This window comes from Akebia trifoliata, chromosome 4 (genome assembly GCF_017979445.1).
Source record: "Akebia trifoliata isolate Shusen 1 chromosome 4, ASM1797944v1, whole genome shotgun sequence".
Classification (NCBI taxonomy): Eukaryota; Viridiplantae; Streptophyta; class Magnoliopsida; order Ranunculales; family Lardizabalaceae; genus Akebia; species Akebia trifoliata.
Window position 1 is genome coordinate 16294132 of NC_141378.1, and position 12236 is coordinate 16306367.

The window sequence follows — 12236 nt, forward strand, 5'->3', positions numbered from 1 at the left end:
TATCCGCCACTATATATGTTATATTTTATATTAATATCCGTCGCTATATATGTTATATTTTTTATTTTTTAAAAATGAACTATTATATGTGATATATTTTATTTAAAAAAAAAAATAACCTATTGTAGCGGATATTAATATATGCCGCTATATGTATTACCTATAACAGTGGAATATGACATCTGCTGCTACATTTAGCGACCGAGGCAACACCTACAGATCTCTTTTCCATTGTTCATTGTCGCAAATAGTTTTTACCGACGGAAATCTATCCTGTAGCAGTGGAAAATACGCCGCTATACATAAAAAAAGTTGTAGTGCGATAACTAAACAGACCTCATACCTAAACCCGATCCTCGTACCCAGCCAACCCAGATTGGCCCATTGACAGCCTTTGATTTTTATAATCTCCCAACAATTTTTTATGCATAGCATCAAACCTCTGCCCAACAAAAGAAGTAATACAGTTTTCTTGAGGAATTTCTAGGAATATCGGAGTCATGCATTGGATACTGTGAGTCCAATTTCATTGGAGACTAGAATATATTTTTTTTCTTCCCTCTATACAATCATAGGCATCTTTCTTTAATATGACTTTATATATCATTTAATTATTTACTCAGAGTAACCTTTAACTATAGAACAAGCAAAGTGTTTGATACCTTGAGTGTAATCAGCAAAAGATGTTGCTATAAGATCAGTACCACACCAAGCTATCACAACTCGGTTGTATAGTAAGATCAAAATCGAACTAGGCCTCCATTTTCTCTAAGAACACTGGTATGTGAAAACCTTTCCTATGCCACATTTTAGCTGCTTGTATGTGTGTATGTGTAGAGTCACTTAAGGCGGATCTTTTGGTGGACCTATATAAATGTTCAACTTGACTAGTGACTTCAATTTGGTAATTTTCATGATTGATTTCTAATTATAGATTTGCTCAATCTTTTTACGTTGATTGAACATTTATTTTGATGATTTTTTATTTTCATTTATGGATATAACAAAAATTTTTTGCACAAGTAAATGCACTACTGTCTAATAACAGGAGTAGAACATTAGACATTTTAGGTCCATGAAAACTGGAAATTTGTAACTTGAATGATGTGTTGGCCTCTGCATCTGCATGCTTGGCATAGTTTATTATCATGGGAGAATCTTGCGCCAAACTTGTTTTCGTGTATATATGCTATGAACACGCAAGTGTGTGCGCAGAGATTAGTAAGGGTTGAGCTAAATAATTTCATGTTTTCCTTTAGTTAAAGCCAAATAAATTACCATTTCTATGCTGAATACAGAAAAATCATGGTTCTGGTACGTTGTTTATTTTAATTCCCAAAACATTTTTCCAGCAGGTTCATAACTTTTATAATCAGCAATCATTGATAAATTACTAGCGATCTCGCCATTGAAAATATCAAGGGTGTATTTGACTTTAACATTACCTGCAATCTCGCTGGTAATTTATCAGTGAGATCTCCGATTATAAAAGCAACTTTAAAATTACCTGTAATCTCTATGTTAATTTATCAGCAAGATAGCTGATTATAGAAGTGACGAACCAGCTGGAAAACATGTTTTGGGAATTAAAATGGACAATGTATTGGAATCGGAATTTTGCCATAAGTTGTGCATGTTTATGAAAATTTATCTAAAGTTAATATGGTTTGGTCGCTCTCATATACCACATAAAAAGCGAAATAAATAATTAAAAACACATACAACTATTCATATCATTGTGTCCTTTGTCTAATGCCATTTTCATTAATCTAATTATGATTAAGGTATTCTTCCTTCATCAACTCTTTTGTTGTTATTATTATTATTGTTTTTTATCCTTTTGATTTGGAGGTACTTAGAATATATATATATATATTAGGGGACGGTTCAGCAGTCCTAAAGTTTGCCAAGTTTGGTGCCAAACATTTTTCAAAATATGGGTTAGAAGCTTTGGAATGAGCTGATTTTTTGTGAGGATGATCTCTATGATGAGGAGATCATCCTCACCAAAAATCAGCTTATTCCAAAACTTCTAACCCCATCAAAAGTGATTTACAAAAATTGGACGGTCCACGATTCTTCAACTTGTAAACTAGGGTTAGAAGTTTCAAAATGAGCTGACTTTTTGTGAGGATGATCTCTACACTGTAGAGATCATTCTCACAAAAAATCAGCCTATTCCAAAACTTCTAATCCCATCAAAAGTGATTTATAAAAAATGTTTGGCACCAAACTTGGCAAACTTCAGGGCTGCCGAACCGCTCCCATATATATATATATATATAGGGGACGGTTCAGCAGCCCTAAAGTTTGCCAAGTTTGGTGCCAAACATTTTTTGTAAATTACTTTTGATGGGGTTAGAAGTTTTGGAATATATATATATATATATATATATATATATAATATATATATATATATATATATATATTATATATATATATATAGGGTCAGGTTCAAGGGCCATACGAGAAAACATATAAGAAAACTTTCGTTTTTCAAAATAAGGGTTAGAGGTTTTGGATTGAGCTGATTTTTTGCAAGGATGGTCACTATGATGAGAAGATCATCCTCACAAAAAATCAGCTCAATCAGAAACTTCTAAATCCATCAAAAGTGATTTACAAATTAGTGATAAAAATTGGTAAAAAATCGACGGTCCACATTCTAAATCACTTTTAATGGGGTTAGAAGTTTCAGATTGGGCTGATTTTTTTTTGGATGATCTTCCCATCATAGAGATCATCCTCACCAAAAATCAGCTCAATCCAAAATTTCTAACCCATATTTTAAAATTTTATTTAACGTCGAAAGTTTTCTCATATGTTTTCTCATATGGCCCTTGAACCTGACCCATATATATATATATATATATATGTTCGTAGAATAAATATTTGTGACTACAAGATAGATCGATCGATCGGTATTATTATTAATATTTTTTTTCTTTTTTCAAAGAAATGGATTCCACCCAATCAGTGATAGCATCAACATCAAGCTCAGCCATGCCAGGTGACATCTCTATCTTTAAAATCTTTGAAGTTTCAACTAACATTCCCAAGTAGGTTCATTTTACAAAACTTCCCATAAAAGATCAGGTCATGGTAATATTATTATTTATAGTAATTTTATAATTTATAAAAGGGATTAAACAAGCCTTGGTGGGTGATGGTCTTGAGCTTCGTCCATTCACGGAAGCCCACAAATCTTTCTACTCTACTATCGTTCATCTCCTTGTTGATCCTTCGACAAAGGCTTCCTCTACAAGAGTAAAACATCGCAGGAGAAAGAGACACCCGTTGAAGTATACATTTAAATGTATATATTTATATTTTTCTACTAAACATAAGATGATAAGATCATATTTGATTTCTCATACAATTAGTAGATTTTTATTTATTTATTTATTTAAATTGAGGTGTAAAAAGTAAAGTTGGGTTGCCAATAGTAATTTATCTTTTTTTTTAATATTTGATTTGGGGTGTAACAGGTCAAGTTGGGTCGCTAATAACAAATTTTATATATTTAACTTTGGGTGTAATAAGTAAAGTTGGGTTGCTTATGACAAGTTTATTATTTTTTATTATGTGAACAGTGAATTGAAAACGTGAATAATGATTTAGAGGTTGGGACCTGTTGGACTTCGTTTAAGTTCAGAGAAGAGAATCATCTCTAAAATGTAAGAATATGTCAAAATAGAGATACCTTTTGGAGTTACTCCAAGGAAGCATGATCCATTTCTTTGGATGAACCTGGAGAGGAACTTATCCCAATCCTAACGTTGAAACCTAGTTCATTGATGGGGTAAAAGCCATATTAATAACACATGACCAGCTGCCATAAATCTTATGTATTTAATAGTTGCAGAACCTATACCATGTGAAAAATGGGTAAGCTCGGTAGCAAGGTCTGTCGAATTTGGTTAAATCCAAGCAAATTGAATGAACCAGACATCAAATTTACCCCTTTTTTCGAGTGAAAATAAATCCTCATTCCTCACATATGTAGCCCTTACCCACTTTGACCATGATGATTTATTTTCAACAATAGCTCAGAAAAGCTCCATACTAGATTAGATTAGAATTTTCATGTTAGGATTAATTTATCAACATAGGTCCTGTAATTTTCAGTTATTTCGGATGAAGACTATGCTTGGTGTCTACCACTAATCAAGGCCTTCAATGAAGGTGATTTGGAGAGTGCCAAAATGTTCCTTAGCCTCCATCCAAATGCATCATGGGAAAGACTTAACCCATTAGGGGAGTCTGCTCTTTACATCGTTGCTCGATCTGGAAATGTGAGATTGGTACAATTATTGTTGAATTTGATGCCTCATGAAGCCACAGAATTAAGGAGCAATGGAGGTTATACAGCCCTTTCAGTTGCCGCTATGGGAGGTATCAGGGAGATTGCAGAGATATTGGTGTTTAAAAATCGTAATTTGGTGTGCATCAAAGATCGAATTGGGGCTCTCCCAGTTGTCATTGCTGCTTTTTATGGAAATGAAGATATGGTTCACTATCTTTACTCAGAAACTCCAATAAATGAATTTTGTCCTGACCCAACAAATAACAATGGTGCTAATCTTCTTACTCATGCAATCATGTCAGATATGTACGGTAAGAATTTACTTAGAAGGCTTTTGTTAGCATAGCAAATTTTACTTATAAAACACCAATCTTTAATTTCAAAGGATTAGTGTGGTGTAAGTAATATTTGGCGTGCCAAGAGAGAATTACCAAAACGGCACAGTAAAATTGAAAAATTATCAAAACGGCACACTATTCATTTTAGTTCCAAAAATGGTAAATTATCATTTTTGAAATTATTTTTTTTACCAAAACAATAAATGTGTGAAATGAACAGTAATTTTTTTCCCTATTCCATAAATCAGTAGACACGTTCTATGTTTTTATTTCAGTAAAACAGTTAAAAAGAAGTTTTATTTTATAAAACAATACATTTTTTTCCACTTTAATGAAAATATTTTAATTCCAAAAATGGTAAATTACCGATTTGGGAATTAAAATGAAGAGTGAGCCGTTCAGCTAATTTTTCAATCTTCAGTGCATATTTTATTATTTATTTATTTTTTCCAATTTTAAGACAGAAGTAACAAAATTAAGTGAACTTTATTAACTTTGTTTTAGTATTATTGTTAGATATTGCTTTGGATCTACTACAACACTACCCAAAATTAGCTATCACTTCAGATAACTTTTGGGTGACTGCTATGCATGTTCTGGCTACAAGACCTTCTGCATTTCCAAGTGGATTTCGGCATGGAATTTTGCAAGGATTGATATACAAATGTTGGTAAAATCAACCCATAAAACCATTCTTGAATAAAGAAAAGTACTAAAACAATATTTAATTTGTAATATTTATAATAGTCGTGATAATATGACTCCTAATATGCTCCCATTATAGAATCATAGATCATTTGCATCGGAATACACATAATTATAAATCTTTTTCTTGTGTATCCCAAGTATCCCAAGGCATTTGATCTACAGCTCTATGATGGGGGCATTTATCAGAGGGGAGCGATATATTGTCATGATTCTATTTGTGAAGTAGCCGTATTCATGATTTCATAATTATTTTTCTTTATATGTAAACTATAAAAGTACCTAATTTGGGCGAACCCCAGTTTAGAAGTTCAAACTCGGGTTGAGGGCTCTGCTAATCCTGTGTTTACCCTCCTACCCACCCAAGTTGGAACCCTACTTAATGTGTTATGTGCTAGCAAGGTTGTGTGAATAAAAAAAGCTCGAGGAGGCATGGTCCTATTGCTCGTGTCAAATCCTAGCTTGATCCATGGTAGAGTCGTGGTTTGCTTGGGTTTGACTTTTGAGTATGGGTATTTCAATCAGGCCAACAAAAATCTGGCTTAATACCATTTAGGCCTAGTCTGGCCCAAATAGAACCAGCCCAACTTACACTTAGTGGGATCAACGGGTTGGTTCTGATTCCAATTTAAAATTGATGGAACCCAAATCCAAATCGTAAAATTTTTTCTCTTTAAATGGTTTCGACCAGTTCTTGATTTCTATCGATTTTGATTCTCTATCAGTTTGATTCCAATTAAAAGTGGTCTAAACTATCATTCCAATTCTAATTTTAGTTCTGGCAATGGTTTGATTCTAGTTAAATTAGTACCCCTATAGCGTATATATTGCATTCATGATAATAAAAACAATAGTGTCATCACCCTAGAATATAATTTAACGGTACAAATTTTTTTTTTCCTGTATGAAAGTCATCCCAGGGAAACTACGTGACGATCCTCATAATACAGTAAACGCTCAGGTGCACATTCTCAATTCAGGTATCTCAACCCTTACCCACATACACACATTCACCTACATTTGTCATGTTACATGTAAGGGTTTCATATTGGTTTAATTTTACGGATGCAAAGTTGGTTTCACATTGTAGTAATTTGTGGACTGCGTGGGATTGTTTTGAAGGCCGTTAAATTATCAGGTATATGCAACACAATTCTCTCTCTCTTTTTTTTTTTTGTTTTTTCATCTTTCATCAATTATTTTTGAGTCTTGACTTAATTTTGGTCACACAGTTCCAGGTGTTAAGAAAATACATGATAGGAAGTTACTACATGCCACATCCCTTGAAGTACTCAAAATTCTTTGTAACGAAATTTCCATATTAAAGGCCCCACAAATTATTGAGTCCCAATTACATTATGCAATCTCCAAAGCTATCAATTTCGGTATTGTTGAGATAATTGTTGAGATTGTTAAATGTAATCCTTTTTTTCTATGGTGCTCCGATTTAAATGATCGAGGCATGTTTTCATTGGCGGTTGTACATCGCCAAGAGAAAATCTATAATGTTTTGTATGAGATGGGAGAAAAGAAGGTCATGGCAAATAGAAGAGACAAATATGGTAACAGCATGTTACATTTAGCGGCGATGTTACCACCTTCCTCTCAAATTGAAAGAGTCTCTGGTGCTGCTCTTCAGATGCAACGCGAATTACAATGGTTTAAGGTAATCTATCTTGCTTTTGAGCTCACAGTTCGTCATTTTAGTTTTTAATCTTATTTGAGATTGAAAATGTTTTCTTTCAATTTCCTGTTATTTTTTGGATGCATCTCTTATAACGAACTTTACAATTTTTATTTTTTTTATATTTAAGTTTTTACTATTATTGTTTAAAAAATAAATGACAATTAAATGGATGCATCTCCTGCTGAAACCGAAACCAACCTGAAATATGTCAGTCTGAGTTCTAATTCCAAATGTTGAAACTGAACCCCTGACCAAACTGATTCTTTTGGGTAAATTTTGGGTTTGGGTTTGATCTGAATAATCCCATTTTTTTATATATTTGTTTAAGTTTATAAAAAAAAAAATAGGTTTAAGAAAAGTTGAACCAAAGACCTCTTAAACAAATGAAGACAAACCACAATTTCTTACCAATAAACCAAAAGATTAATGGTATTAACTTGTTAACTATTAATATATTATAATAACTCAAATTTATAAACATATATTCATATACATATGAATAACATAACTTATAAATATACACATACATAACATAACTTATAAATATACACCTACATAACTCAAAAACTATAAATAACTACATAATATCTATATATCTATATATATATATATAGATATATATATATATTATTTATGTAATTATATAAATTAATATTACTTATAATAATTATATAACTTATATATATATATATATATATATATATATATATATATATATATATATATATATATATATATAGATATATATATATATTATATATATATTATTTATGTAATTATATAAATTATATTACTTATAAATAACTATATAACTTACACTTATAAGTATATCACAAAATAAATAAATAAAAAACAAACCATTATTTTTTTATTGATTAAATTGTAAATTACATTGAGTGTATTACATTGAATATAAAAATAATTGTAAAAATTAAACTACTTACAATTACAAAAATGGGGAGGATTGCATCACAATAGTTTGAATACATACTAATTTATTCTATTTATCATATGCACAACTCAACTTAAAAAAATAATAAAAAATAAAATAAAATTTGCAATTCCTCTAATAATTGTTCTATTGATTGCTCTAATCGGACTTCTTCTAGAACTAAACAACTTCTATATTAAGATAAAATCATTCCACCTATACTAAATGTTGATTCGGAAGCCATAGTAAAGACATGAATCATTAGTAGATCACATGCCATTATAGATAACACGTGATAAAGCATACTATAACTTTTCCACCATTCTAAAATATTATAATGACTCTCAAACCTAGTTTTTATGAGATCATAATCTAAATAACATTGTAACTCGGATGTTGAACTATTATTATTATAAGTTATAGGTGCTCTTGAAAAAAGATTAAGAAAAGTTATTTTTGCACTAGAAGATAATGATGCTACATTTTGAGGTCTACTAGTAGTATTATTATTTATACCATACTTATTTTCATAAATGTTAAAAAGTTTAAATAATTCTTTTTAAATATTTTTTTGCATTTCAATTTCAACAGTAAGATCACCATTTAAACTAAAAATAAATTCTAAAACTTTAATTTTAAATTTAGGGTCCATAATTGAAGAAAATTCTAAGTTATGTGGAATAATTTTTCAATATTTATTAAATTTATTATTTATTTGTGTAATATTATTATTACTCAAATTCAAATTTAAAAGTTCTTTAATTTGATCTAATTGCACACAAAATTTGACGGATATAACATATTTTTGTCTCGAAAAAGTTTTTGTAATTTCGACAAAACTTTAAAAATAATCACAAATATTATATGCATTTTCCCAATCACTTTCTTCTAATTGTGTTTCACTACGCGTGTCTTTTAAAAATCTTTGTATTGAATTTTTATAACGAATCTCGTGTTGTAGCATGTAATACATGGAATTTCATCGATGTGGCACATCTAATGATAATCTAATTGGTGGTAAAACAAATAATACACAATATATATAAAATTATTTTTGTTTAATATACGATAATCTTATAGTACTAATAATTTCTCTAATATTTTCAAAAATATTATTTGTACATTGAATATATGGGCCACACAACAAACATGAATAATTTATTTTTTTAAATTGGTTCGTCAAATAATACATCTTTAAGGTAAGTTAGGATTATGATTAAGATTAGAGGGTTCTGGATCATTACTACCCTCGAAAATAAATAAATTAAAATCAAAATTTTGAGGATCATTAAGATTTTGAAAATCATTGATATTAATATTTTAAGGATTCATTATATAAATATTAAAAATAAAATAATACTAAAATTAAAATTAATAGAGATTGATTAGACTTCAATTGGAAATAGAGAAAAAATATAAAAGGGGAGGAGAAGCTTAATCTAAAAATATTACGAAAAAAAATAGACCCGCTACACCTAATCTCAAAAATTTTGATTTTAATTAGTTAATTGTGCCACGTGTCGATTTAATCGATTGATCTTGCCACGTAAAAGAAATTCTTGATCACTTGATGATGACTTTGATCTTGATCACTTGATGAAGACTTATTTTTGATCACTTGATGAAAATTTGATCACTTTGATGATGATTTGATCTTGATCTTGTCATGTAGAAGAATATTGATCACTTGATGATCAAAATAATTGAGAATAAATATCAATTTAATAAAAATCTTAGAGAATTTAATACAAAATTATGAAAATAAATAAAAAGTTTGAGAGATTTAGAAGATTTGGAGTAGTGAAAAATGAAATTTATTTTGGGGTATTTATTAAAATAAAACATTCATATTTACTCTCACCCCCTTCCAATGGTTCAAAAATAGTAATAAGTCCATTGGGAGGGGGAAGGGGTAAAATTTTCAAAATTTTTACTGTTTTAAATTTTTTTTTTATTTTCAAAAAATCAGGTTTTGGGTTGGACATTGAGGGTTGGGGGGGGGGGGGGTTAAATGGTTAAACTTTGAAAATTTTTAGGTTTTCGATCTTGGGTCGGTCCGGGTTCGGTCTAGGGTAATGGTTCTCAAACAAGATTCGATTCGGGTTCGGTCTAGTCTAGGGGTCAAACCAATTTGTCATGGGTTCGGTTTGGTACGATTTTCGGGTCGCGGGTAAAATGTACATCCCTATGCACATGTATGGAGTAAATTATCGATGCCATACATGTGCATCACATACACATATTCATTGTTCTTTCCTTCAAACTGGGTAGGTTGCCTAATCCCACAATAAATTGACGACTTAATCCTTTCTGGTTTGGCTTCAGTGAGTCAACTTCAACGTTTGATATTGGTCTTGGAAAGAGTAGAGCTGGGCGTAAGTTACCATCATGTAACTCATGTATATATATGCATGCCTTTGTAACTTTGGTGGGGGTAAATCCGTAAATGTGACATTTTGGGAAAGAAAAGGAGTTTAGTAGAAATCAGGTTGGAGCCATGATTTTTTCTACATGGGCCAACCAAGAATCATGTTAATTTTAAAAATTCTTGTGCAGGAAATATCAACAGATTTTATTTTCCAGTGCTGTCATCTGTTGCAATAGCATATAAATCCTTATAATTTTTAAAAATTCTTGTGGGGCAAGTTCTCCAATTGCCTCGCTTTAAATCCATTACCCCTCATTGTATATTAAAATAGTAAAACTTTTTCATATCTCATCCGTCAACGCATGGATGGCCAAATAACATAAAATCTTGGGACTTCTTATTTTGACTGATCATGCATGCGTACTAGATCTAGGGATTCATGCTCACAAACACCTTATATTATTTAATTTTCTATTTTCAATAGACCTCTATATGGCACTTTTCGCAATTTTTCTGGATTAGGTTTACGTTTGGTAAAGAATTGTAAAGTTGCACTAGTAATCCTTCATCACCAAGTTGAAGGCGGCCAAAACTTTCCCAAATATAATTTTACGTTATTTTTCACATTATTATGTTATGTTTATATATAACTACTTTACCTCATCATCACAGGAGGTGGAGACAATCATGCAACCTAGATTTAAAGACCTACCAAACTATGACGGCAAAACACCTAAAGCTTTGTTTACGGAGCAGCACAAGGAATTGGTGAAAGAAGGGGAGAAATGGCTGAAGGAAACATCACAAGCTTGTATGGTTGTTGCCACTCTCATTGCCACAGTTATGTTTACTGCAGCTTTTACAGTTCCTGGTGGCAATAATGGTGATAAAGGTGTCCCAATTTTTATATGAGCCAAGGCCTTCGACGTTTTTATAGTATCAGATGCATTATCACTCTTCTCTTCTTGCACTTCAGTGTTGATGTTTCTAGCCATCCTCACATCACGTTATGCAGAAGAAGATTTCCTTAAGTCTTTGCCGAAGAGGTTGATAATTGGACTTTCCACCCTCTTCTTCTCTATAGTAACTATGATGTCCACCTTTGGTGCAACTCTTGTTATTGTTCTTCAAGAAAAATATACATGGGTTGCCTTTCCAGTCGTTTTTATGGCTGCTGTTCCTGTTACCTTCTTTGCTCTATTGCAACTTCCACTCTTCATTGACATAGTCTTTAACACATATGGGTCTGGAATCTTCAGGAAGAAAATCAGACACATGTATTAGTACTTCACTTCATTGTATGTTTCTATATTAAGAAAACAATTAAATTAAATTGAGTCCTTTTCTCTTCTTCAAAACATTTCGTCTTTGTTACATGTATGATCAAAGAGTCATTTTTAAACTGACTCAAAATTCACTCAACCGACGTGGCATGTGCATAGAATCATAGAATATTTTCTTCGGAATACATAAGGAAAATATCTATGGTTTTGTACAGTTCTTTGAATTAGATTTTTTTAATCAGGTATATCATTATTCATAATTAAAATACAAAAAATGTCCTTCATTAACATGGATTGCACACTAGTGTCCCTATATCCTTTTTTATGTTGTTAAGTAGTAATTGTATATATTTAAAAGAAAAATTTTAAGGAGGGGAGATCAGTAATTTACAATCCTTAGAATGGGAAGATCCAGATTATCTCCAACAAATGCCAACTTTGTCATAGGAGGTGTAGGCACAGAAATTTGGAGGAAGCCTTTACAAATTTTATAAATAAAAATTCCTAATGTTATAAATGGGCCTCATATCTAAATTGAGTATATTAATTAGGAACGTGCCTCTTTCAAATCTAGGTTTAGAACTTTCGGAGATAAATCTCATAATCCAATAAATTCAA

At 31.1% G+C, this 12236-nt stretch overlaps 1 protein-coding gene across 2 annotated transcripts; it reads left to right on the top strand.

Moving 5' to 3' along the window:
• Nucleotides 1-720: 720 nt before the first annotated feature.
• On the top strand, nucleotides 721-11670 carry LOC147404163 (uncharacterized). Of its 2 annotated transcripts, none has more exons than XM_086440016.1 (8): nucleotides 721-780; nucleotides 2957-3010; nucleotides 4129-4617; nucleotides 5161-5310; nucleotides 6261-6329; nucleotides 6440-6487; nucleotides 6582-7015; nucleotides 11008-11670. In XM_086440016.1, the coding sequence occupies exons 2-8, from the start codon at nucleotides 2959-2961 to the stop codon at nucleotides 11245-11247; spliced, it is 1482 nt and encodes a 493-aa protein (XP_086296142.1). In that variant the 5' UTR covers nucleotides 721-780; nucleotides 2957-2958; the 3' UTR covers nucleotides 11248-11670. The 2 variants fall into 2 exon arrangements, with proteins under 2 accessions (XP_086296142.1, XP_086296143.1); XM_086440017.1 differs by having other exon boundaries at nucleotides 739-904.
• The last annotated feature ends 566 nt before the right edge of the window (nucleotides 11671-12236 follow it).